General features: G+C 49.1%; 2 protein-coding genes across 5 annotated transcripts in view; one reads left to right on the top strand and one right to left on the bottom strand.

Annotated features, from left to right (window-relative positions):
• INPP5A (inositol polyphosphate-5-phosphatase A) overlaps positions 1-9722 on the top strand; it is a 262986-nt gene extending 253264 nt beyond the window's left edge. Inside the window, exons 13-16 of one of the 4 annotated variants that reach the window (XM_075155323.1) lie at positions 2175-2286; positions 6563-6631; positions 7956-8043; positions 8137-9722. In XM_075155323.1, coding sequence (XP_075011424.1) covers positions 2175-2286; positions 6563-6631; positions 7956-8036 — 262 coding nt within the window. In that variant the 3' untranslated portion in view covers positions 8037-8043; positions 8137-9722. The remainder of the gene's footprint in view (positions 1-2174; positions 2287-6562; positions 6632-7955; positions 8044-8136) is intronic. The other 3 variants (XM_075155322.1, XM_075155324.1, XM_075155325.1) reach the window with 3 other exon arrangements.
• Positions 9723-12770: 3048 nt separating this feature from the next.
• Positions 12771-15949, bottom strand: NKX6-2 (NK6 homeobox 2). The gene is made up of 3 exons (XM_075155495.1): positions 15056-15949; positions 14433-14605; positions 12771-13605 (listed from the first exon to the last, which is right to left on the bottom strand). The coding sequence occupies exons 1-3, from the start codon at positions 15468-15470 to the stop codon at positions 13357-13359; spliced, it is 837 nt and encodes a 278-aa protein (XP_075011596.1). The 5' UTR covers positions 15471-15949; the 3' UTR covers positions 12771-13356.
• Positions 15950-27337: the final 11388 nt, after the last annotated feature.

The raw sequence follows: 27337 nt of genomic DNA on the forward strand, positions 1-27337 counted from the left end.
GACCTGCTTTTTCTGAAATAAATGCTCTCCTGTTAGTTATCCTGTTGGGCACCCTGCAGCCTTCACGGTTCTGGGGCCAAGTTTGCCAACTTCAGGAGACGTGTGTTTGCAGGGAGTGCAGGAACACACCCAAAGGCTGCATTCTGGTGACAGATTTTGTGACTGGGTGATCAGCGCTAAAGACCTTGAAGAATTGGCAGAAGTTTTCACCCTGTGAAAATGTTAAGATCAATAAAGCAAATTGATAAATACCATTTCACAGAATATAGGCTCTCGGATGAAATGCTCTAACACATAGTAGTAAGAGATCATTCCAGGTATGGAACATCATACTTTAAAAGCCATATAGTTAATGCTGTAAAAGGAAGGATTGTATGAAATGTGATTGATTCTTCTACCTTATGTCATAAAAAGTAGCTTCAGTTTTGTGGGGTTCTTGAGTAACTGAAGTAAGAGGTTACCAGAAAAAGTCAACCCTTAAATTGCAGACAAAGAGCTTCTATTACCAATAGTATTACATCATCAAAATATTTCACATACACTCAGAAATAAGCTGTACTTCTGTATGTCAGTGAAGCAGCAAATTGAATTCTCATAATATGTTTTGAAAATGAGTCTTGTTAGGTTTGATGAGGTGGAAAAGGTACTGAGATCACTGGTTTGTTCCAATACGTTCAGTACGCTTTTCTTGGATGTTTGCCATGGCTAATCTTTTTAATGGCAGTGTAGCTTGTAAACCCATTTGGTAGAAAGCTATATGTCTCCGTTTCAGAGTATCACACCAAGTAGGGTGGTAAATAAGTTTCTTTTCAAGCATGCAAACCCTTTTGTTACAATACCAGAAATGTTATTTTAACACATATACCATGAAAACCTCAGTATTTCCTTTACGAATTCAGTGATGAGCAGAATAAAATGCAAATGTCATTTTAAATATACCCACACATACATATGTAGATAATATGCACCAGCCTTATGTTTTTTGTTTGAAGACTTTTATCAAGGACAAACCTCAATTCATTCACGCCCAATATTCAAGAAAGTGAACCTCTCACAAATCCTCTGGATTTCTCCAGAATCCCTCTCGGCTACTTACCCATGCCATTTTGGAAATGGTCTGGTAAAACAGTGGGCCTTACAGCATGATAAGCCATCATCAAATTCAAAGTTCTATCATATAAAACTAGTGAGAACATTTGGATAAAATGAGGAAAACTTTGGCCTCGGCCAAAGTTCTGACAGTTGATCCAGAGGTTGCCACTTCAGGAGCTTTAGAGGACTTCAGCCTGTGGGCTCACACAGGCATGCTGAGTTAAATTATTTTAGGCTGTTCTGTAGGTTAAAATAAACACTTTCTGTTGCCTTTTAAAGCTAAGTTAGAATACACTGGAGATCCCGTAGCACATTTATAATGACCCCATGGCATAACTACCATTTAATCAGCTTCTATTCCAGATGTCTTTATAAAATAATCTACTTTTTGTTAACACAATTTCATATAAAGGTACAGAACCTTATGTAGTCAGCATCATTTTCCTTAAACCACATTCCTAATTCCTTAGTTCTGAAGAAATCCCCTGAAAAGCTTGCTTTCTTGTCATATCTTCCTTTCTGTCAGCCTTAGAGAATCCATACAGGTGGGGTTTGTGTACAGCCGCAGAGATCCCAGTGCTCTGAACTCCGTTTCTGTTAAATTATTCCTAGATAGCTCTCCTTGAGAGAATCATGCAAAGAAATCCTGTGAGATGAACCTTTTTCTCCCAAAGTTTCCTTTTTCATCTTCTACCTATTCATTTGCCATAGTCATAGCCAACAGCCGACTCTGTACTTGAGTTGTTGTTGAACTGATTTTCATACTTTCACATAGATCAATAGTCAGCTGTCTTTAAACACTCTCACGTGCAAAAATGCAATGTAGGAGGTGAGAGTTTTGAAACTGTATGTGTCTTAACATGTTGGCCTAAAGTAGGATTGTAGATATGAGAACAGAAACAGAGAAAGAGAACATGAGAAAGAAAGGGGGAGGAGAAAAGAAAGGTAAGTAAGTATGAGAGGTGTCTAAAAGAGCTGCTTTTTGCCAGTTGTATTTTATAATTAGTGTGGTCATTTGAGCCAGAGGTTTCAGGCTGCTTTGCAAAAAGTTGCTGATGGTTGCGATTGTGATTTGTTTGCAGTTATCCATACAGCGAGGACTCTAGCCAGGGAAAGCAGTACATGAATACGAGATGTCCAGCCTGGTGCGACAGAATCCTCATGTCCCACTCAGCCAAGGAGCTCATTCTGAAAGTAAGTACGGACCTGCAGCCACCCCACTGCCTCCGTGTTGTGTTTATCTTCAGCAAAGGTAGGTAGGGCTGATAGACTTCTGCTTGTCCTTGAATTTTCAGTTGCCTGTAGCAAACGCTCGCCAAGCTGGAGACAGCATACCATGGCAATAATGAACTGTCATGCCTCCAGTGCTTTCCACACGAGAATGTGGATTTGTCCCAGTTAACCTGTTGGCAGTTACCAAAGCACGACTTTCACAAACGCTTCTTTTGGTATCTGAGCTGCCAACACTGGCTGCCTGTCATTTGTCCTGTGCTGCTTCTGTACTTGTCAGTGCTATACTGGGATGTTTGTGAACCAGACTGGGGAACTGTGCCTGCTTTAAAAAAGGGTAGCAAAAAATAAAAAACCTCCATCACTCCCCAATCCAGTCCACCGTACAGTAACATAAGTAACAGTACTGCCCTTACTAGGGGTTCAGCACAGATGCAGACAAAAGTAACTAGGAGTGGCTGCTGACTGAGGAGTAATGCTATTGAAAGAAAAACCTGTATAGCAACAGCTTGAGGTACCGGAGTTACAACCATGGTAGATTTAGGTTCCCTCTGTTGCTGATGGTGAGAACTGGATTTCCCAAGAATATGTCAGATCCTAGATGGACTAAATCTCCTGTCCCCTGAATGAAGACAGAGTCTCCAGCAGGTAGGCTCCTAACTTTGGTACACCAATTAAGTGCCTAAATTTAGACATTCCATTAGAGCTTTAAAAATACAATTGTGCAACATTTTTAGAACATACAGTTCCTCTTGGGATTTTAGGTAAACTTGGTGATGCTCTATCCAAGGTTAAATGACCTAAATATAGTTCAGGAGCCTTCCAATTTTCCTTTTCTCTCGTTTTCTCTCTCTCCTCCTTACTCCGCTCTGCTCTCCTCCTTTGCTTGGAAACACTAACCAGGTCAGCCGGTTACGTATGCCAACTTACACTGCCTCTGTTTTTTTCCTGTGTGCTTGTTCATGGCAACTGGAGACCCGTCCTGTTTACGCTGGCTATCAGTTGTTCTAAAGGACCAAGAACACATCAGGAAATTGGTGTATAGTATAAGGAGATCTCGCCCATGTCTTTCTGCTCTGAGCTAAATTTTCCCTGCTGTGCTAGCCATGACCATGAGTGCGATGCAAGAATGAACGTACTGTGACTTTTCAGCAGTGTTGCATTGAGGTTATCTTGCTGTATGACTGTCTCATACCTAACAGAGTTACCAAACCCAAAATTGCCCAAAGTCATGTGTCTGTCTCTGTGTTCCCGTATAACTAATACAGTTTAATGGGAGTGAATTGCAGAAAATAATCTTTGCAAATAAATCCATATTCTACAGCTTCATGGCTTTTTTTTTTTTGTTTAAATTAATGAAACCCTTGAAATTTGCTTTCCTGAAGTTTATAACCTTCTGTTTTTCTCTCATCGGGGTTATTTATCTCATGATTAGGCTGTTTGCTTTGCAGTATATAAGTCACTGAAAGGCTGAGAACATTTTTTCCATAGCTACTCAAATTTCAGTTTGATATACTTCCTCACACATTTTGATGTGTAAGATGTGTCTGCATGATACCTTGAAGTTTTGCCCAAAATTTTAGACAGTGCATGTACTGCAGTATTTAATTAAAAAAATGGTGAAGCTAAGAGGAATACAGGCTTTATAGTAAAATAGTAATGTAAAACCCAATGTTATTTGATCTTCTTATATAGAAATATCATATGAAAAAGTGAGACTTTACCCAAAATACTACAGATAGTACTTGGCGCCCATGAAATTCCTAAAGAACAAAGGATTAAAACCATGGAAAGAGTGGCCAATGAGGGAAGATTTTTTTTTTTAAGCTATGAATAAGGAGATAGAAGTGTACACAAAGGCTTGAAGAGTGTAAACAGTACAGAGGGAAAGGAATTCTTTCAGATTATCTAGGGGGGTATAACTTGGATATAATGGGAGAAAATTAAACAAAGGAAAACAAAGTTAGAGCATTAAAGAAATTTGTAACTGTGAGGGCACTTGGCCCAATTCTTGGTCTCCATGGAACAGAAACCCAGTCAGTTGCATCATTCAAAGCTTACATTTAAAAAATGAATATAATTTTGTCTCTGCAGCTTTGTATTTGCAAATTATGAGCATGCAGTCTGCGACATCTCCAGAAATGCGTATGCAAAATTACAGATGCAGATGAGGCCAAACTGGCACGGTTGTTTAACTCAGTGAGTCTATACCAATAAAGGACTTAGCTTATCCAACTCAAACCAAACTGTAATTCTGGCCCATAAAACTTAATGAAAATACTCAGTAGAAAAGAATGCTGAACTGATAGAGGAAAGGGCAAAATGACCTTACAAGTTTTTGTGGTTCTACACAGTAAGCAGTGTTTGCCTAGCCATTGGGAATTTATTCCATTGCAGAGACTTAGGCTTTGCAACTTTAAAAGGAACTGTGAAGAAAGTAAAAGCAAATTTTAATTAACTGATTACACTGTAACAAATCCTTAAAAAATAAATGTATATAAATTTTTAAAGAATTTTTGCTTGTAACTAGCTATTGAAAATTCTTATGCAGGTAATTATTTTGCTGCATTAATTTTTCTTATAGGCAAATGAACAATTTATTTTTCTGTCTTAGCAATTCTATACTTCATTTCAAACAAAACTTGTAGTAAATCTGCATTTTAATCCTATGTAAAGAAAGAATAGTATGCACAAATTACCACACTGTACAGTCTGTTCAGCTACACAGTAGGCATTACAGATTGTACAGACATGGGGCTGTAAACAGCTTTCATGCAACATCATCTATCATGCTATGGTCGGTTACCTCACCATCATGTTATTTTATGCTTCCTGAGCCCTAAAACACCAAAGGTTGCCCACTGCTAGGGAGCTGCGTTGATGCCTGATAGCATGAAGTAATGAATGCTCAGCCAAGTGTATATTGTTTCTGCTTGTGCACCGTTGTAATTTGTTTATCTGTCTAAAGATTATGCAGTTGAAAATCCACAATTTTATGCTGCCTTTGTAAATTATCAAGTCGCTTTTGATGAATGTATCCCCACTTCCGATGCTAGTGGCATTATGATCTTGAAATATTGGAAAGTGCTCATGCATACAATGCAGAAGGTTATGTTTTTATATTTTTGGCAGACAACCGTGCTATAAAGTAAATCTGACCTTAAGCTTCCTTACTGCATTAAAGATAATTCAGTTTTAACTTTATAGTCCTAAATGCTACTGTTTATATAAAGTTATTGCCCAGTCAAACTTGACTGATTACAGATGAGAAAGTCTTGACTGTTTCATACAAAATAAATTAGTATTGCCAACTAGTTTAAACCACATCTATGATTGTATTCGAGACTTGAGAGTGTGCAGATTGCAGATTTAATTAGCTTATAGGAATTGTTTAGCATAATAAGAAATTGTCTTGTATGGCAAGGTATTTGTATTTATTCCTGAAGTACTGTGCTAGAGAATCAAAACAGATTCTCAAAATCACATTTATTGCAAATGACAGAAAGATGAGTACATTTTATTATTCATTAAGCTACAAATGCTGAAGAAGTCAGTGTATAAGGATAAAGTTCAACATGGAACAAAATGAAAGCAATTCATAATGCAGACTGGAGGAACGTCATCTTTCGTTTGCTGCTGATTTTCTTAAAACCACTTCATGCTTTTTTTCAGATGAAGAAATATATGTCATAGAAATGGTTAAAGATTATACTCATAAACTAAATAATTCATTCATCTCTCTGGACATTTAAAATCACCTACATGATGAAATCAAATGCTCTTATAAGGTGATGTGGATTGCATTTAATTCAAAGAACAACATACATCCCACCTAATTCAATAAAAATTGTGTGTTGTTCTTAAAAAAAGGACTAGCCAAATGTGCTAGCTGCATTTCACTGGCAAAAGGCTGGAATGCAATCATAACTGAGTCATTCATTTCATCTATCCAAGTGTTACTCACTAAAATTTCTTGAGGGCCCAGAAGCAAGGAGTAGATGCAGCAACTTCATGAGTTATTTTATGTGGACAAATTGCACAAATTACTGCAAGCAGTACTGGACATAAAAATTCATTCTACATGGTCTTTCTCTGGAGAAACCAAGCAGAGATGTGTTAGTATCACTTCATTCAGAAACTGGTTTGAACTATTTGCATAAATTATTCCGTATTTCTTTCTGTTTCTGTAATCTGGAGGATACTTGAACTGACTAGTGTTTTGTTGTGTTTTTTTAACTAGTCAGAAAATGATGAGAAGATAGTAATATATGACCACATTGGGCCAAATGTCTGCATGGGGGATCACAAGGTAATTAACTTAAACATTTTAGTATTGTATCTTCTAAGTCTTTTTTATTAGGAAGGAGAACGTATGCACTAGTTTCTCTTAATTTTATATTTAAGACAACTATATCTCTGTCCTATTTTTAATTTAAAGCCTCGAAAATGTTTTAAAGTTGAAGTCAACTTAAATCAGCCAGTATATTAGAGTAGATACTTGTATGAAATCAAATAAAGTACAGGATGATGTGCACGAGAATGAAAGCATGATACAATACAAAATGAAGAGGAGCAACTGTCTGTGCACACGACTACTCTTGTAAAACAAAAATATTTTCATCGGATTATCAGAATTGCTTCCAAAACATAGTTTCAATTGATTTGGTGCCTAGCTGCGTATTAGTACAATAACATATTGACAGTTCCATATTTAAGCAACAAGTGAGAAAAAGGATATAGAATTACGTAAATACCAGTTGTTAAAGTGAAGAAAAAGACATGAATTTTATAAACAATCTCTTCTGCTGAAGGTACCAGATGGAAAGCTAAGTTAGAAATTCAGCAAATTTGAGTATTTGCTTTCTTTGAAAAAAAACTGATCGAGGAGTAGGAGGTAACCTCTGAAAGCCTATATAAAAACTGTATAAAACTTACCTAAAAATTCAACTAGAAACTTGCAAAAACTTGTAAACTGTACAACAATGGTAATGTTAATCAGTCCTAGAGAGAGTCCTAGGACTCTTGAATGACAATTCAGTGATGGATAATGGGTAATTACATGTGTGTATGCACGTGTACACGTAAATCCACATTCACAAATATATCACTATATTTACTTTCATGGTCAGAGTTCTTGTGAGAAAGAGTATTGTTTTTCTAAGGAAGAATGCACTTAAGATATTTGGTCCAGAATCATCCAAGTCAGATTTTAAAATACAGAAGTTTACTAACTTCTCCAGTAAAATGAAAAGTTCAGTGTGTCAGCAGCTGAAGGACAGCCAGTTCGGAAATAGTAATTTTTGTTTCCTTTGTCGCCACTGTAATTAACATGGATTTTTTTAGCGTGGCACTTTCAGGGCATCTAATTCTGTGATAAAAGGGAGTTGTGCATGGGACCCAATCCTCTTCCCACAGAAATCAGTGGCAAATTTTCCCTTAGATTTCAATGGGAGCAGAGACCCGTAAGGAGCTGATGTAGTTCTCTTGTGCATTTTGTGGTTAGATTAATCCAAGAAATTATTGCATCATTTTGTTTCCAGTCATAGAGGAATTTTTATTGTGTTTACTACCGACTGTAAAAAAATGTTTATATTTCAAATGTGTAACTTCTATTTTTCCCTAACTTGCTGCAGCCTGTGTTCCTGTCCTTTCGAATAGCTGCTGGGGCAGGTAAACCTATTGCAAATGTGCACAAGTGTTGTGTCGTGCAGTGATGTGGTGGTAAATATCATTTTTTTCTTCTACGTTTATATTTTCTACATCATTTCCCCTGTGTTTATTTTTCTTTTTAAAAAAATGCCAATTCTGCAACAGGAAAAAGATGCCTACGAAATGAGAAGATTTTCCGTGAAACCACACTGTAGCAAGGAGGGGAAGGAATACGCAGTATACTGAAATACATAATCGTAACAACTGTATTAATAAATCAAGTCCCGAGTGCCACATTTTTAGACTGCTGATCGTACACTATGCTTCAGCATCTGGACTCTGTTCGAGAAAAGCCTCACATACCTCACTGTCTTGTATGTTCATGTGACATCAAGTAGAAATGTGGAATTATTTTTTATATATATGTCACAATTCTGTTGCCAAAACTCTAAATAGACAGCAGAGATGTTATGTATTTTAGATTTCACAACTTTCAACTTTTAATAAGTGTTTGTCAATGTGGAAAAGCTATTTCAGCATATTATAAACTTTTAAAGGTGTCATACCTAACATTATATATCTTTACCACTTTGGGGTTTTGTACATTGGATTGTATAGATAGAGATATTGATGGTTTTAAATGGTATTTTCTTTGTTGACCAAGACTTATGGTTTGTCTTTTAGTTTTAGTATTATGTTTTTCATTTTTATAATTTTTTCTCATGTTATTTACTATACTGCCATGTTACATGGTTTTTGAATCACACAGCAGCTGCTTTCTATACATACATATATATGTGTGTGTATATATATGTATGTATGTGTATATATACACAGATATATAAATAATTTATAAACCTGACCAAAACTTACGCTAAATATACTTTCCAATATGAATGCTTGAGAGTGCCATATCAGCAGTTAGTGTTGGAGTCTTAGCAGGTTTAGTTAAGTGTACATCAACAACCAACATTTATATAATAAATAATATATAGCAGTGCCATCCTGGATACAGATATATAGCATACTATATAGCACATATATTAGCAGTTTCACTTTGTTACTCCTATAATCCCTTCTTTCTATGTAATATTAAGGATTGAATGTGAAGTTCTTAGCTAGGTTTGGGTGTAACTTTCCAGAATTTTGTAAACTGTTTTTGTCCGTCTTTTGTTACTGTTTTATGGTGCCAAGTATTCTATATTGAAACAATAACAACACGGGAGAAGAAAATAATAGTCTGCTTCAGGTAGCAACTGTATTGGACACAGACTGTATTTATACAGTGTTAAACAAAAAAAAAGACTGTAAATTTTCCTGGTTAGTAGCTCAGTGCAGCCTACAATATAATCTTGTTACGAACATTTTTCTCCCACCACTAAATACAACATTAAAAGGTGATTAGGGAGTCTGTTGATGAAACACAAATGTATGTTTTATTGATTTAATTTAGAACACTACAGAGTTCATGGACTGCGTGATGGCATTAGATTGATGCTTGATTTTGGTATAAATCACTACCATTGAAAATGATTTGATGTCCGTTTGCAGAATGTTTTCTCAACAGTACAGTCTGGGTTTATATTAAGTACTGTTGCCCAAAGGGTGTCTGCGGCTCTGTATTGTTATTGTGCCATGTTGCATTATAACCACACAGTAATTCTATTTAAGCGAACTCAACTCATGGTAACTTTGAAGGCCTTTAGAAATGAGTACTCTGGTTCTCAAGCAATAAAACTGATCATGGTGAATATGGCTGTCTGTCCCTTTAATTTGGGCATTGGGGATTACAGGGAAATTATTAAATTGTCACATTTATTATTAATGAGGTACCTTTTAATCTCCTGCCAATTAACAGGGTTATTTTTCACAAGAAAACCTGTATAATAGAATGCACTTCTAGTGTTAATCAAAACACAATACAAACCGAGGAAGAGGCATTTCGGAGTCTAAGTGTTCGAGTGCTAATGTACAGAGAGTAATACAACTTTATGAGCTATTCATGAGATGCCAGTCCCCAGCAGTTCAATAAATATGCCACCATAAACTCCTTCGTGATTATCTCTGGTGTTAGGAAAAAACACTGCCTTTTCAAACTCGGAGTGAAGCCTCATTTATAGGTAAACTCACCAGAGCTATAAACTGCAAGACCAGACCATAAATAGCCCTAATCCATCTAGAGGCGTGAGTTACACAGGTGACCTGTCAAGGTAATTCGTGAAACCCACAGAAATTCATGAACGCAGCTTTAGCGTTTAAACAAAACCCGGAGGCGGTGGCTCGGGGAGCCGCGGGGCTGCTCCCGCCCGCGGGGCGCCGGGAGGGTCAGCGGGCGGGGGCTCTGCCGCCGGCGGGGTCCGGCTGCTCCCCGAGCCCCGTCGGCTGCAGCCCACCCGAGACCTGCGGCCGCGGCACCGCCGGGCGCTGCCTGGCGGGGCCGGCGGCCCCGTCCCCGCCGTTAGCCGTGCGGGTGCGTTACAAAGCCACCTTGTTCTGTAAACCGATACTCCTCACCGAAACAGATTTCCGAGTTCCTTGGGGCACATTTCATTTAAAGAAATATGGAAAGGAGCAGGTGTGAATAATCCCACTTTCAAGTGCGGGTATTTTTTTATCCTGTCGTTTTCCCTTAGGAGCCAGGAAAACGGCTCCGGTTCTTCGCTGCGGTTCCAGCGTCGTGTCTCAGTATGTTCAAAGCCGGGGCGAAGATTAATTTCTAAACTTGATTTACTCCGTCTGTAACCGTGGTACAAGTCGAGTGAGGTCTCGCCAACCCACTGCTTTCAGTGAGTAAGAATTTGCAGGACCCCCCCTTCCCCTGCAACGAGGCGCTGCCCTGACAGAAAGGCGAGGATCTGCTCAGATCGGAGCGAGATCAATCAAACGAGCCCAGCGCATGGCCCGGAGTGGCGGCACCTGGATCCGGGGGGGAGCGGCGCTCGGCGGCCGCCAGCGGCAGGGCCAGGCCGGGACGCCTGCGGGCGGCTCCGCGGCGGGTGGGGCCCGGCCCCGGCCCCCGCGGAGGGGCGCGGAGCGCAGCCGGGGCCGCCGAGCAGAGCCAGAGCCAGAAGCGGAGCCGGTCCCGCGCCTCCGCGGAGACTCCGCGGCGACTCCGCGGCCCCTCCCGCGGCGGACGCACCGGGGCAAGGGGCGCGCCCCCACGAGCGCGGCAGCTGCGCGGTGGGTGGCGGGCGCCTGCGGGGCCGCGGCCCCCGGGCAACAGCGGCGCCGGGTGCGGGCCTCGAACGCTGCGCGGGCCGCGCAGAGGGGCCGGCCGGGGCGCAGCTCCTGCTGCCCGGGGCCTGGCGGGCAGAGGCGGGCCGGCCGCAGCCGGCCTCGGTGCGGGGAGCCCGGGAGCGCCGGCCCGGCCCAGCGCCGCGGAAGGATGCAGGACGGCGCGGCTGCGGTACGAGAGGCACGGGGCCGCGCACCCGCCCGCAGTGCCCGGGCTGCCGTAACTGCCCCGTCCCGCCGCTCCGCGCCGGGCGCCGCTTCCCTCCACTGGCTGCCGGGCAAGGGAAGCAGGGCCGGCCCGCAGTGCGGCCGTTGCATTTGCTCAGGCTGCGAAGCAGCAGCTAAGACACGGAACGACAAGAATGTCTCATTCATGTAAAAAAAAAAAATTGGCAAAAAAGGCGGCTTGACAACGAAGCTGCCTTACACCCACCAGGCCTCGAAGAGCCCGAGAGGAGAAAAGCAGAGCCTTGGGCAGCTGCGAGGCACCTCGACGGCTGCGTAATTACCTGGGTGTAAACACAACCTGCAGGTGCGGAGACCCTGCTGCGGGGTGCGCGGGCCGCCGCTCACCTTCCCAGGAGCTCGGCAGGAAGGCGAGGAAGGGGGAGAGTGCGTGTAGGCCTCCACCGCTAAGCTCAACGAATTCGGCTTCGGGGTTTTTGCAGCGGCCGGTGTCCGGGTAGCGCAGTGGGACGTGTCCCAGCTCCTGCCTCCCCCCTCCCCGGAGCAGATCACAGAACCTGCCAGCGGGCACTAAAACGCTTCTCCGGCCAGGAAGCGGCGCGGCCTCGGCCCCTGCACACGGCAGGCTCACGGCCGCGCGTTCAGCCCCGTGTCTCTCTTCGGGCGTGGGGGTGTCCCAGCTCGCGGGTTCCCGTGCGGCAGTGAGCCCCGCTCCCGGCGGTGCCGTCGAGGCAACCGTCCGCCGCCCGCACTCGGGGCCCGGGGCTCTCCCGGCTCAGCCCGCCGGACCCCGCCGCAGCCCGCCGGACCCCCGCCGCAGCGTCTCCCTCTCCCCTCGCGGAGCGGCGGCGGCGGGGCCAGGCAGCCGGCTGCAGGCGCCGGCCGGCGGGGCGGGGGCCGCGGGCCCGGAAGCCGCGGCCCGGCGGGGCGGTTGCGGCGGCGCCGGCAGGCCCGGGCCGCCCGGAGTGGGGAGGCGGCGGCGCCGGCGCCGCGTGCGCGCGGAGCAGCCGGGCCCGGGAAGGCCGGACCACGGCCCGACCGAGCGACCACGGCCGCGATCCCCGCGGCTCGGCCGTGCCAGAGGAGCCAGGGGAAACGCCCCGGGGCGAGACGGGGGCAGGCGGCGGCCGAGCGTCCCCGGCGAGCGGGCCGGGCGAGAGCGGCCCTAGAAATTCGGGTCCCCGCCGCAGCCAGAAATTACCCTGCAACAGCTGCGGTGAACCCCCGTGCCCAGCGCTCCCCTGCCCCGTGTTCTCCCGGCCGGTTCCATGGCGCGGAGGCGAAGCCTCCCCCCGCTCGGCAGCCGTGCCCCGGCCGGTGCCGGGGCTTCGCAGGACGGGGACCGAAAAGGAGTAATGGGGAAGAAACTCGCTAAAGGAGAAGCTTGTTAAATAATTTATTGATTTATACAAAGTCTTTCCAACCCGTGTGGAGACATTATTTGATCCCAATGTAAAATCAAGTGTCCATTTTTCTCTCGTGCTTTTTTGGGTTGTTTTCTCTTTTGATATTATTAAGCATAAAATCCAGAGGCAGGAGAAATCAAACCGCCAAAACACTGAGTAGAGGGAGGGAGTGAAAGAAAACAGCCGTTTTTACACTAGAAATATACATCACAAAATCTGAAATTTACTATATACAGAGTGGCTGAGCTTGGATTTGGCGACCCATACAAAACGTAACAAAATCTGATTGTTAGGAGCAGGAAATCGGCAAGGCGGCTAAAAGAAAGGGGGGCAAACCTTAAAGGGACACAAAACAAAAACCAAAAAGTTGGAAAAATTCCTCTGAAATTTACATCGATGAGAAGGAAAGTAATTTCATAACTTATTCTGTAAAAAATATATACATTTCACATACATCTTAGGCTGTACAACACACCACTTTAAACATCCAGTTACAATTCGCCTCGCCGCGGTGCCTACCACGGCGGCTCACCCGCTGCAGCCGTCGGTGCCCGCGCCCTCACAAGGTGTCCGAGCTGGTGCTGCAGGGGCTGACGAGGGACAGGTTCGTGGATTTGTGCTTTTTCAATAGCCTCGTGATTTTTTCGTCGTCTGAGTTGGGGTCCAGGGGCTTGTTGTATTCGTCATCGTCCTCATTGTCCGAGCTCTCCTTCAGCTTCTCCGTCTCCGAGTCGTGCTTCTTCTTCGCCGAGGCCATCTCCGCCGCGTGCCGCTTCCGCCACTTGGTCCGTCTGTTCTGGAACCAGACCTGGGCACCGGCACCGGGCACGGCTCAGCGCCGCCGCCGCGCCCGCGCCCGCCCCCCCGCCCGCCCGACGGCGGCACCGGGCCGCGGCCGTCCCTTCCCGCCGGCGAGGGGATCCGGGCGCGCCGGCGGCAGCAGCCCGCGCGGGGCGAGAGGCCGGGGTGCGGCGCAGCCGCCGCTGGGCAGCAGCGGGGGAGCGGCGAGGCCGCGGGGCCCCCGGACAGCGTCGGGGAGGGGGCCTGCGGTGAGACGCTCGGTCACCCGCCCGGCTCCTCCGCGGATGCCGCCAGCCGGAGCTGTGCAACAGTAAAAGGAGCGGTTTCGCGGAACAATCATCTGTTGAAAACCGAACATGGTGGCCAGTAAATTACGTACTGCTGGCTCCCAGTGCACGTCAACGCTTCGGTGCACCTGAAGTCTTTGCTAAAAAATTTGCGTGGTTATGCCAGGTAAAGTTGTGCCAATTAGTAGACCCGGTCTCCGCTGGAAACTGACCCGCTGAAAGCAATTACCTGCGGGGGGCTTTTTGGTCTGGGGGTTGGTTTGGGTTTTTTTAAATTACATGTATTTTTCTTAAGTCGTTTGCAGCACAGAGAACTCTAACCACAAAATAAGTTACATAGAAATTGGCCAAAAGTCTATCCAATTGAGTCTATATAATTGAGTTTTAAAAAAAAATCCCTGTACGGTTGTACAGTTTTAACGGTCGCTGATAATGATTGCAAAAACGAAACGTGACAGCGCTGCCCCGGCAGCGGGCGGGAGGCGGCGGCGGCGGCGGCGAGAGCCCGTGCCCGGCCCGTGGCCCCGGCGCGCCCGCGGGGACCTACCTTCACTTGGCTCTCGGTCATCCCTAAGGAATAGGCGAGGCGGGCTCTCTCCGGTCCTGCCAAGTATTTCGTCTGTTCGAAGGTTTTCTCCAAAGCAAAAATCTGCTGCCCAGAGAAAGTCGGTCGCGAGTGTTTCTTCTTGCCGTCCTTGTCCAAAACCATCCCCGTCTGAGCTGAAAGCGGAGGAGAAACAGCTCCGTCAGGGACGGGGTCTGCACCGATCCCTGCTCGGAACCGGGTCTCCGCCCGGCGCTGAGGGGGGAGCGGGCTGCGGAGGGGCTGCTGTGGGCGTCCGCCGCCGCCGCTGCGACGCCGCTGGCTCTAGAGCAGGGTTCGGTCCGGGGACCTCTCGGCGGGCCGAGGTGACCGGCAACGGCCCGCCTTCGGGCCTGCCTTCGGGGCGCCGCGCCCGCGGCCTCCGCCGCGCCGTCCGCCCCGTCTACCGCACTCGTCTGCCGGCCGCCCGGGGCGCGGGGCCGCCCTGGCTCCCGGCGCGTCGCCGGGCGGCCCGGAGGGGTGTCCCGCGTCTCCCGCCGGCGGAGCCGCGCCGGGCCCCAGGCCGCCTGCCGGGGAGGCACCGCGGGCCGCGCTTCCCGCGCCCCGCTGGAACCGGCCGCACTTACCGGGACAGGCGAGCCGGGGGTCTCTCCAGGGAGAGCCCTGCACCACGCCCGGCCAGAAAATGGGCGGCCGTCCTGGCAGCTCCGCTAGCGGCTTCGGGTAGCGGGAGACGGCCGCGGGGTTGAAGTACATCCCCGCCGAGGCCGCCAGTCCGTTGATGCGGGGCAGCCCGCCCAGGAGGTTGCTGGCGGTGCCCACGGGCCGCCCCAGGATGTCGCTTATTCCGTGCGGCGTCCCCAAGGGGAGCTGCGTGTTGAGTCCGCCCAGGGCCGGCGCCTTGAAGCCGGAGGGGTTCTGCAGGGTGTAGGGGAAGAGGGAGGTCTTCATCTCGGCCATGTTGTGCAGCGCGGCCAGCGGCGTACTGCTGAGGACGAACGCGCTCTGGCGATTAGCATCCATCTGCCCCACCGCTAACATTTGTGGTCATCAATGAACGCGGGTCCTTCTCCAACCACGCCGGCGGCTGCTCCGCTGTAACCCCACGCCAGCAGCGCCGGCCGCGGGCGGGACGGTCTCTTCTCTGCTTGCAGGTTCAAAGCAACAGCAAGTACCAAAGTTTGCTGGGAGTAAGAAAACCCCGGCGCTCCTCCGCCCGCCCCCGCAGCTCGGCGACGCGCACCGCGAACTTCCAGGCTGGAGCGCGGAGAAAGCCACGCCGGGGCAGCACGGCAAACCGGCGGAGAGGGAGTCCCGGGGAGAACAGCCCCCCGCCGGCGGAGCGTCCCCGGCAGGCTGCGGCTCCTGCACTCCGCGCGGGATCCAGCGAGAGGGGTGGACGGAACGGGACCGGCAAGGTGGGTGCCTCTGGGCTGGGCTCCGCGCCTCGCCGCGGCCGCGTGTCCCGGCGGCGGCAGCGGGGGACCCTCCGCGCCGCGCCCCGGGGCGCAGATAACCGCGCGGGCACCTGCGAGCTCCGCGCCCATTGGGCGGCCGCCTCCCCGCGCCGCCGCCGCGGCCCAATCGGTGGGCGGCGAGCGCCCCCACCCCGACACGTCACCGCCGGGCCGGGCGGCCCCCGGGCGCCGTGGGAGCGCGCGGAGCCGCACGTGGCCGCGCCACGGCCGACGGGACCCCCGCCCGGGCCCGGGCCCCGCCCGCCGCGGCACCCGCCGGGGTCAGCCCCGCCGCCCCGGCCGCTCCCGGCTCGCCCCCTGCGCCGCCCTGGCCGCTCCCGGCTCGTCCCCCGCCGCGCCCCGGCCGCCTGCCTCCCGTTTTCCGCGGCCCGGCACGGCACGCGGCGGGCGCTCCGGGAAGACGGCCGCGCCGTCCCGCCCGCCGCGTCGGGCCCTTCCCGCCGGGCGCGCCGCCGGCGCCTGGCTGCGCGGCGGGACCCGCCTCTGAGCCCGGCAGGGCTCGGCGCTGGGAGAGCTGCCCGCGTCAGCGGGGCCGGGCGGGCAGCCCGCCGGGGGCACGGCCGCTCCGCTGCCGCGGGCTGCGGCCGGGAGGGGCTGAGCGTTCCGTCCCACCCGAGTGCTGTTCTGTCGGGTGACCGGTTCCGTCTTCGGTTGCGCGGCAGCCGTTCCCCTCGCGTTAAGGTCGAACGTTTAAAGCACAGTTGTCAGAGTGATCTGACGTCCTGGGAATCACTGTTTCGCCCAGCTTCCTTTGTTGCCGGTTCTGAAATGCACTGCCATCAGAGAGCTCCGAGACCCGACGGAGAGGTATAAGCCTTGGTCTTTAAAGGGAAAAAAACGGCTGTTACATCGTCGCCGAACGAAGCTCGTTCGCACAAATAAAATTACCACTGGCATTCTTCTGAATCGAAAACATGTTTACTTGTCAAGAAAAGAAGAATTGGGATTTGAGATTTTTATAGAAAATAATTCCGGAAACGGGGTTTATAGTGCGCTCCTCGCCTTACAGCTGTCTTCTACGGTTTTGATGCATTGTTAACCGAGGAAAATACAAGTGGGGAATTAAAACTTTTCAAAGTGTTCACAAAGGAAACATGAATCGACTTCATCATATCTGAGCAATTACTAAAACGCGCGTTCCTTTGGATGTAGTTATGTCTACCGTCAGAACCGTTTGCAGGTGAACAGCGTTTCGTTTAACCTGAAACAACCACCCCAATGTCAAAGTAAGTTTGGGAAGCAATTAGTCGGGCTCGATCAATGATATTTATTTTCAGTCGCTGTAATAGCCTGTGTGTCTTGTTATATGCATCCTCGTAAACAGCTTAACGTATAAACGTGAGATTAAAACCGATGCTGCCCTAAAGAAGGTTTAATAAACGATTTCATTGCTTTTTCCTCTGTCTGTTGTAAGTAGTAACAAAGCAAGCAGTAACGGGTTTATCCAGCTCTCTTGACTAAGCCCCGTCAGCTCTGGGTCCAGTGTCATTTCTGCAATGCCTGCGTATATTGGGAGGGGGTTGGCGAGTGCCATCCGCTCTCTCCTCCTCCGGCGCGGCTCAGCCTGACGGAGCCGCGGGCAGGTGTTGACGGCGGCCCGGCGGCGGGGCGGCCCGGTCCCCGGAAAGCCGCAGACCCGCCCGGCGCTCCCGGGGCGCGGGGGCAGCCCGTCCCGGGCGGGCAGGGGCCGGCGCGCCGCCCCGCCCGGGGGTTGTCTCGGTCCCTGGTTGCCCGTGCCTCCCCCGCTCGCACGCCGCCGGGATTCCGCCGAGGCGGCCCGTGATCCTCCCCCGTCCCGCCGCCCTCCCCGCCCCCGGCGGCGATGCTCGGGGCGCCGCAGCGCCAGCCGAGACAGCAGCGCGTCCTCCCGCCGAGCGCGCCGCGCCGCCCGCGGGTTTTCCGCCGCTGAATGCGAACGCTCCAGCACTGACCGTTTCGGCTCCGCTAACGGGAGGGAAGACTCGCCACCCCGCTCGGGCGGGGGCCGGGCGCTAATCCAGACACCACGCACAGGCAGCGAGCAGCCGTTCCCCGAGGAGCAGGCCCCGTCAGGACGCCGTTGCCTCGCACGGGACCGATGGAACAGGGTAAGAGCGCGGCCTCCGCTCGACGGGCTCGTTTGCAGCCGGGCTGCGGTGCGGGCGGCAGGGGTGGGCCGGAGGCGCCCCGGACCCGCGCCCGCGGCGGGGCGGAGCGCGGTGCCCGGCCGGACGGGACGGGCCGCCTGCCCGCGGCGAGGTGGCGGCGCGGAGCGCCCTGCTTCCCCGGGGACACCGGAGAGTCCGTGTCCCGCCTCCCCCCCGCTCCCGCGGGACGCTTTTCGGCTCCGGCGCCAGTCGCAGCCAGGAGCGCGCAGGCACCCGACCCCCGGCTGCCTCTGCCACCCACGGCGGCTGCGTGGCTCTCCGGGGGCCCCCTGCCCCGGAGCCCCGGACAGCAGCAGGCGTCCAGCAGCGCGGCCTCCGTGCCGGCGGCCCGGCCGTGCGAGCCCCCAGGGGCAGATCCGAGGCTCGCCTCCCGCTCCCGCGCTCTGGGTTAAAACTCGCGCTAAAACAGTGCCAGCCGATAATTTATATCTGTCATCAGTGACGCTTGTTGCACATTAATGGTACCTTCGCCCTGTTCATTGACTTACCTGCAATCTAATACCCCTATTTTTCCAGGTGGAAATATGTGGGGTTTATCTCTGCAGACCCGCGGCGTCGTAAAACTGCTTTTGTGTCTTTTCTTCCGGCCCTCCGACAAGGGGGGGCACCGAAGGCGGCTTCCCGCCTCGCGGCCCGCCGCCCTCCGCGGGAACCACGAGCAGGCGTCGCCCGTGCAGCCCCGCCGCCGGCTCCGGCTCCCCGCCCCCGAGCGGGTCGCGCGTCCCCCCCTGCCCCACCGCTCCCTCTCCCCGATGCGCCTGGGTCCCCCCCTGCCCCACCGCTCCCTCTCCCCGATGCGCCTGGGTCCCCCCCTGCCCCACCGCTCCCTCTCCCCCGTGCCGCCGGGTCCCCTCCTCTCGGCCGGACTGCCCCCTCCCGCAGGGACGCCCGGAGCGCAGCCCCAGGCGGCTGCCAGGCCGCTCCAGGTTCAAGCACGCCCTAAGTCTTAAGCAAACCCCGCTTCGGCTGCAGAGGCCGTGCCGCTCGGGGACGGCGCAGCGGCAGGGCAGCCCCTGCGACGGCTGCGGGGCGGCTGCACCGTGCGCTCCGCCGGCCCCGGCCTCGGCTGCCTGTCCGCTGCCCGGTGGCGTGCCGGCGCGCCGGAGCTCACTGCCGCCGCTGCCGGCGGGCATCGCTACCCGCCGAGCCCGCTGCCTGCAGCCGAGGCCGTTTCGGCAGAGGACTTACTAGAGCGCAAATAAAACGGTCCGAGACGTTTCTGGTTATAGAAACTGCGTATAAGGGCCCTCGGCCGGATTGACCGCGGAGCGCTAAAGCCCGCTCCGGCCTGCGGACACGCCGTGTTCACTTCTACAAGACGCCGCTTCCCGGAGGGTAATTGCGGCGGGGGAAAGCAGCACGGGCGGCGGGCAGCGCCGGGTTACCTGGCCGAGGCGCCCCTGCAGGCGGGCCGCCCCGCGCCCGCCCCGCCCGGGCCCCGCCGCGCCTCCGCCACGAGTGACGGACCGCTCCTGGGGCGCGGCGGGGCGTACGGAGCGGCGGCTGTCCCTCCTGCGGCCCGGCAGAACGGGCCCGGCCGCCCCCCGCCGCGCTCCCCGCGACCCGGCCCGGCCCGGCCCGGCCCGGCCGCCTCCTCCGCCGCCCCGTCGCGGGCTGGCGGCGCCCCCTGGCGGCCTCGGGCGGCGGTGGCCGGGACCCGGCCGGCGGGGCCGGTGTGCGGGCGGCCCGTGCCCCCGCGCCCCCCCCCGGCGGCGCCCGCGCCCGCCGCGCTCCGTGGCGTTCCCGCCGCTCCCGCTCGGAGGCCGGGAGCCGGAGGCGTTGCGCCGCCTCTCTCGGGCCAGTTGCCTCTTTTCTCTGGGAGCGGGCGCGTTGTGGCGAGCGCCGGGCGGCGAGACGGGGCGCCGGGCCCTCGGTGCGAGGGGATCCGGACGGAGACCGGCACCGGGGCCCCGGGAGGCTTACGCGGGTGCCTCCGGGCTGTCCCCTGCGGCGGCCCCCGCTCGCACAACAGGGCTGCGGGGAAACGGGGCGCTCCGTTTCCTTCGGCTGTGAAACCATAATGCGTTTCTGTTGGGCTCTCTTGATAATAGAGACAGCATTTTATGAACGTAGCTGGATGCAGTTCCAGGTTGGGCAGAGGATTAATTTCCACCGTTTAAAATTAATGAGTGTTTTGTTTTGCCCCTGACACGAATAACTTTCTTACAAAGGACATGGAAGCAAAACTGAGATTAGTAACATCAAATTCATCTGATGCATTCCGACATATTCAGAATGGAGTATTATAGTACCTTGTCCGGTATTAAATACTACAGTACAGATAACAAGTTCTGTTCAACCGAATGGTACTTCTTTTTGTCATGCATATGGCCAAAGTACCTTTTCTTGTAGCTTCTGTGCAGCTGAAAATGTCTGAGAGGCTGTGTACTGAAATAAAATAAACAACGAATAAGAATAATCTGTGTTTTACCTTTATTGGGTGTAAATGCATGTGCTTTCTGTCTCACTTTATGGACTACAGAGAAGTCAGGCGTGCAGTACATGAAAGCGTCCCCCACTGTGTTGTACATTATTCCAAAGTGCAGCTGTAAATGTCCGTGTCAAAACAGAGTGACTGGGGAAGGGGGAACTCAGGGCAGCTCTCCCACAGGCTTCCTTTTCTGAATTACTCTGCTGCTGGTGGAGGTAGGAGTGAAGCTAGATGGAGAGGGAAAACGATACTGTTGCATGGAGTTACTTAGAACGTTAGTGACAAGAAAGCAGGAAAATCCATGTTGAGGCCCTGTAATCACGCTGTCTGCCTGTGTTCCTGACAGTATGGAGGCTGCTTCTTTACAGCATAGCTAAAAGAGATCCTTGTGTTTAACAATGAGGGGCGTTTGGGGCTAATAATGCAGTCACTAGAAAACAAAGTAATTTTAGACTAGATGATCTCTGTTGAAGCATCTTCACAGGATGATGTATGTTCTGGGAAAGGCCATATTTAATATTTTTCATTATGATCCTTGGCACAAAAAGTAGGAATATGTTAATGGTGCAGAGCTGAGAGTTCTCATCAGTATAGAGCAGCACACAAGAGAAACTGGATGACCTTGAGAACAGTGTAACAGAAATGTGAAGAAACGTAAAAATGCAAAAATGAAGTTATTGCCTAGGAGTATGTTATTACTGTATTATTGTAATTAGGGCAAAATACAAAACAAAACTTCATACAGCTGAGGCAGAATTTAGACTCTCACATTTAGAAGAGAGATTTGCAGAATTTTTTTCCCATGGGCTTGAAATTGCAGAGAAGAAAAATTCTATGATGGTGCATGCCCAGCTATTTTTGCCATTTAGGTGCTTGCCCTCTGTCTGGCTGAGATTGCAGACTAAGGTGAAGCTCAAGACAGATGAAGAAAATCAGTTACGTAACAAGGAATCAGATTTAACAATCTGGGAAATCCCTTTCTCTCTCAAACTCTCATTTTGTGTTTCCCCGTGTTACTCTACCCGCTCACGTGCACTGTTCTGTCCATTCTTCCTGCTTTGGGGAGGCACCGCAGAGCCCAGGACAGCAGAGGAGCAGAGAGCAGCTGTGGAGGCAGTCAGCCCCTAACAGGGTACATCCGCAGGTGGAAATGCTCTACCTATTTGAGTAGCTGAGGGCTTCCATGTATTCACTGTTAAGCCGTGTGTACCCAGTAGTTTTGACTTCTTTTAACATTTCAGGGCAAAGTCTCATGATAGGTCTGCACATAGGCATAAGGCATATTGCCCCGCCGTCATGTATGGCTGGTGTTAGCTCTATCATATGGTCTGAACAAGGGAGAAGAGCACACAGCAGGGAGTGCCGAAAGAATCCCAGGCCAGGCAGAGTCTGTAACCTTCCCAGCTTCCTCTGCTGGGATCTTTATGATCTGGCATCTTTATGATCATAAGGACATTTACTGAAAACCGAATCCACTGGCAGAATAACCACAATGAAGACCAGAATGCACAGTACAGAAATGCTGCTGGTCAGGGGGTCCTTGTGTGCCACAGTGAGAAAGAATACATAGGGAAATGTCAGCTGACCGGTAAAATTTATGGATACTGTACTTTGCCATTGAAGGGGGAACACATTTGCAGAGGAAATACATTTTTTCTTTTCTGTGATGGCTGGCTGAGTCATTCTGTTTGTACACATAAAATGTCTAATAAATGAAGAAACTTTCCATGATTGTATGAAAATTAATTCTCAAAAGTTATGGAAGGAAAATATGTCAACAATGTGTCCTCATTCAAGAGTTTGTGCTTAAGCGGCATGGTTTTTTGTTTGCAATCTGTCATTATGAACAAAGCAGTACTACGTATCTCTTTTTAACAACTGTCTGGTAGTCTGTGTTTTTATAGCTTTCTAATACAGTGCTCCTAATTATATCCTTAAATTGGAGTATTGTGTTACAAGGTTGTATAAATAAAGCCAACTGAGCACTCATTTATATGTAGGTTTCAATTTCTTCTAACACCACATTTATTTTTGTAAGGCTGGAAGGAATCTTTTCCTAAATCTTGTATCATTCTTCTGCTTAACAATAAATCATTACAGAGTCTTAGTGCCAAAAGCTGGTTATCCCCAGTGGTGTTTAAGCCCAGAATTCCTAGTTGGAAAGTTTGTAGTCTTGTGTCCTTTGCCAGTGATATTTGAGAATTAATTATAGTGCATTTAGAAACTCATTTGCAAACTGTCTTACAACTGAGGGATGCAGTTCCCCCTCCACAGAATTCGGTCTCTGTCCTGTGCTGTAAAACTGAAAAAACACTCTGTAATAAAGATTTTATATTTTGTTACCACCCTTCTAAACTGTTACAGAATTGGGAAATACCTCTGCATTACAGTCAGACTATTGCTACTCTTCAGCCATTGCCATGGTGGGCCCTGAGTGCACCGAAGGCCACACTGGCCCTGATCAGCCACACCTGGGACCTCCCTCCCACGCACCCTCTGCCCCTGGCCCGGGAGCCCTATCTAAGCTCAGCCCTGGGCCTTTGCTCCTGCTTGCCTGGTTTGGGTGCTGTGGGACTGTGCGTGTTGGTGGGAACGTTGCTTGCATCGCAGCCGCCATGGGCTCCCAGCGCAGCTCAGCTCAGCCCCGAGCCCAGTGTCCCGCGGCAGGTGGTTGTGCCAGCAGAGACGGCAAAGCCCCGAGGTGTGCCAAAGCGCTTGCTGTTGTGGTAGGTCATACCAGTCACCACGTGGAGCAGAAGTTTGGTTGCAAGGCTAAATGAGATTTGTTTAGCTCCAAACAAAGGATGGAGTTATTTTCCGTAGGTATTCTGAGCTGATTGGAAGGCACTACCTGGTAGTGTGTCTTTAGATAGCTTTTCTGAATGAATCATCAAATGCAAACTTTGCAAGAAACAAAATTGTGTGATTTTAGAAAAGAAAGCCCCTGCTACATTTTGGCTGGGGAGAATATTGTGTTCAGGGGTGTGATAAAACTGCCCTGACCATATGCAATGCTTTGCATTCAGAGAGGGCAGGGTATGAAAGCGAAGTGGTGTCTTTCATAAAATTGTAAGAGGATGAAAAGCTTTCCCGTGAGTTCTTCTGCCTGTGGTGCATTTGAAGTAGGCAGCATGTTTAGTGATTTTGCCATCTAGGCATCTGAGTTTTATGATGCTTTCAGAAAGCCAAGAAATTAATGTATCTTCTGTCTTTTTGGACTGTCATCCCCCTTCCAAAAGGTGTGCCTTTGCTGCCGTTGGAGCAGAGGCAGCAGCCAGATGGGGCTGGTAGGAGCCTACCCACTGTAGCACTGAGCTAAGAGCAAGTACAGGATGAGACCTCACCTGAGGCATGCAGCAAGCTAAGCTGGACTAAATGCCATTCCGTTTTCTCTGGGCTGTCACCTTAACAAAGTAAACTAAGCTAGGTTACTCTAGCACTACTGTGACTACAGCATAGTTAACCCATTCATCGAATTGCCTCTGTCAGAAATCTTAGGTTTGTTTCAAGGCTGTCTGTGAAATATGATGGATAGGTTGCTGGTACAAAGCAGAATTCAGGATTGTGATAGTCGGAGGGGATGGCTGTGCCCAAAACCTGGGAGAGGGAGCATGATGCCATGGAGAAGGACCACTTTTCTGTCCCTTCTTTGGTTTGCCCTTCCCAAATAAGAGAGATTAATTCCTGAAATCGCAAGCAATAGTTTCTTGTCATACTGCTGCCCTTTTCCTGACAAGTTTCGGAGGCTTTTTACGGTTTGCCTATTGCAAATGAACGGTTGTGGCTGTGTGAAGAAGTTATTTGGCTTTCTAAGTTTTCACAGCTTAACAAAAGAGCTCAATATAAAGCTGTCAAAGCAAAATATTTTTTTCCAAGCTCCTCTAGGCACATTTTGGCCTAAAAGTTGGACTACCTTTCTGTTCCTAATGCATGCCTTCCTGGGAAGCCACTTAACCTCAGCTATCAGGCACATAGATGAGACTGCCTTTTAGTACTTTCTAGAAAGAACAAAAGCAAAAGGCTCAGTATGTATTGCAACCTTGTGCCTTTGCTGGGTTTACTCCCTTTTTAAGGCTTTAATCTCATTTTGGAGAATTATTGGGGTGGAGGGAGCTATATACATAAATCCTTCCAAAATAACTTATTTCTGCTGAAGACTAGAGTGTGATTTTGAAGGTAACATCAGGAAGTTTTCAGCACCTCTGTGTAAATTCATTGGTCTGCTTTGGATTTTAAGCAATAAGTTTTTGAAGCTCTGGGAAACATGAATTAGGTTTAAAGAAAGTAGTTGACATGTTAAAATCACCAACCATTACTGTAAATATGGTCATTGGTGGAAAAGAGCACGGACATAATTATATATATATTTTTTAGGACAAGAAATGAAATAGTATTTTTGCAGGTGAAACTTCTGAGAGATTTAAGATAAGCATTTATCAGCATTAGTTTTGTTCTATCTGTTGCGTCTCATGAGAGGCACTCTTAACAATGACAAGGTGGGCAGCATTTTCTTGGCTTAATGTTCTTTTCAAAATGAAGGGCTTTTCCTCCCTCAGTGGAGCTAGGAGTCAGTGTAGTGCAGTTTGTGGTTGACTGAATTGCCAGTGTGGCTTCCAGCACATCACTGGTGTTGCTGAAATTCCCAGGCCTTTGATTTCTCCCCCCCCCCCATCTGGAAACCCGGTTTTAGCTGTTGCTTTTCTTCTGCCAATGGCTTAGATTATTGTTAGTATTAAGAGCATTGCTTTCTTACGTCAAGTCAGACCTGAGTGTCCACCAACCCTCTCCCCCTTCCCTCGTTCCAGCAACGTTGTTTTTTTCCTACTTGTCTCCACTCTAATAGTTTATCCTTTTAATGAGAGAAGGCTACAAGTTATTCTTTCTAAGTGAGATAAGCCCTTGTGAGCTCTATTTTATCTAACCAAGACTGGGAAATCATTTGCCCTTATTTGTATTAAACAGATGTATATACTTTACCACAAGTCATTAGTGCTATAAAGAGATTGCCTTCCTATTGATAGCCTAGATGGGGGAATTGAGGAGTAAATTGCCAATAAATAAAGAGCGTGCCTGTAAGCACTATTGATTCTCTCTGAGCCACAGAGAAGTGTTTTGTTAGTAAAATTCTTCCTGAATGTGCAAGTGAGGTTAAAAAAAAAAAGTAATTAGTGATTACTGAAAGCAGGGCGAGGGGAGTGGGGGACAATTTCGGGTGAGTAGCTTACATTGTTTTTCTTTGAAGGGTATAGTTTGTAAACAGAGCTGCTAAAAATGCAACAGCAATTCTCCTGGCCACCCTCAGAAATCCTGTAGGCAATCATGAGAAAATGGAAGGATCAGCACAGCATTTCCTGTAACGCATAACTTCAGAGTGGCAGGAGAGTTTCCCAAATCACCATGAAAGGAATAGAAAGTATCATTTGTATAGGAAATGAAAGATTGGTGGGATTCAAATTCACTTTGTCCTGTTCGGGTTTGGAACAGTCTGGAAATTACTTTTCAGAGCTGTCTGGGGAATGCTTTAATATATGCTGGTGGGTAGCTGTTAGGAGCCAATTCAGGAGCAGGTATGAAGAGGACCGGAGCGTGGTTATAAGCTGAAGGACAGCAGAGTCCTCCAGTGGGAGCTGGAGGAACAGTAGATTAGTCAGATCCATGGCTACTGTAACCATGGTGCTTGCTCTATCTTGTACGTTTCTTCCATATTCATCCAGCTTGCTGAAAATTAGTATTATTTACAGAGCTGTCTTTCTAGAAAAGACAATAGGACAGAACTGGATGGACAATGGGGCAAAAGCTACGCTGCAGTGGTATTCTCTGCTGAAACCATATTCAGTGATATGATTGCCATCATCTCAGTGCACATATTCCGTGACGTAATTTATATTTGTAAGCTGACACGCCATTCCTTTAAGAGTATCTCGATAGAATAACAGTGATTACAATCTTACAGAATCTTTGGCAAACCTTTTAATTGTGGTTGATTAGAGGATTCTCCTGGTGAAATGCTGATCTTCCTCACATTCATTTAAAGAAGACATAAAAACAATGATAAATGCTGGCCATACAGCAACCATTTAGTTATATGATACACAATACTAGAATTACCCTGAATGGTAAGTGGAGAAGTAGAGCAGCTAAATAAAATTAATTTTACATGGCTACTCTTAGTAACAAAAAAATTTTACTGGACTGATGCACTTTAAAGATGTCCTACATCTTCATGAAACTGATTTCTTCAGACTAAAATTTCTTATGTAAGGGTGGAAATGCAATTCATCACCAAAGATTGAACACCAGAAATATATTTTTGGCAATGACAGCCTTTGGAAGGCTCATTAAAAATGACAGTATGAATTCAGAAAGTTTCAGGTTATATGACAAATTTATCACATACTGTTTTGTTTATGCATTTTTCCTCATCATTAAGCCATATTACATGTGAACGTATTTAAGAAACTATACACTGTTTCTTGTGTTTTGTTGTTGTTTTTGTTTTTGTTTATTTTTTAAACACATATCTCGGCTTTTGTTCTGAAAAGCTTTTACAGAATTCATTACCTCTTCTCCCTTCTGGTTTTATCTTCTTTTCTAGATCTCTTTCTTTCTATCCATCTTTGTTCCTATAATCAGTGATTATGTTATTTAAGTTTTCTTTGGGAGATTTGTTAGATTTCTTCCACAGATATTTACAAATGAACAAAGAATGCTTTTTTGAAAATCAGGATTGCCAAAACACTCAAGAAAAGAGCCTTCCTTGGAAACAAAACTGCTTATGCTGTGCTCTGCTTTCCTGTGTAACTTTTTTCCATATTCATCCAGCCTGCTGAAAATTAGTATTATTTACAAAGC

The sequence above is a fragment of the Calonectris borealis genome, chromosome 7 (assembly GCF_964195595.1).
Source record: "Calonectris borealis chromosome 7, bCalBor7.hap1.2, whole genome shotgun sequence".
In the NCBI taxonomy this organism is placed as follows: Eukaryota; Metazoa; Chordata; class Aves; order Procellariiformes; family Procellariidae; genus Calonectris; species Calonectris borealis.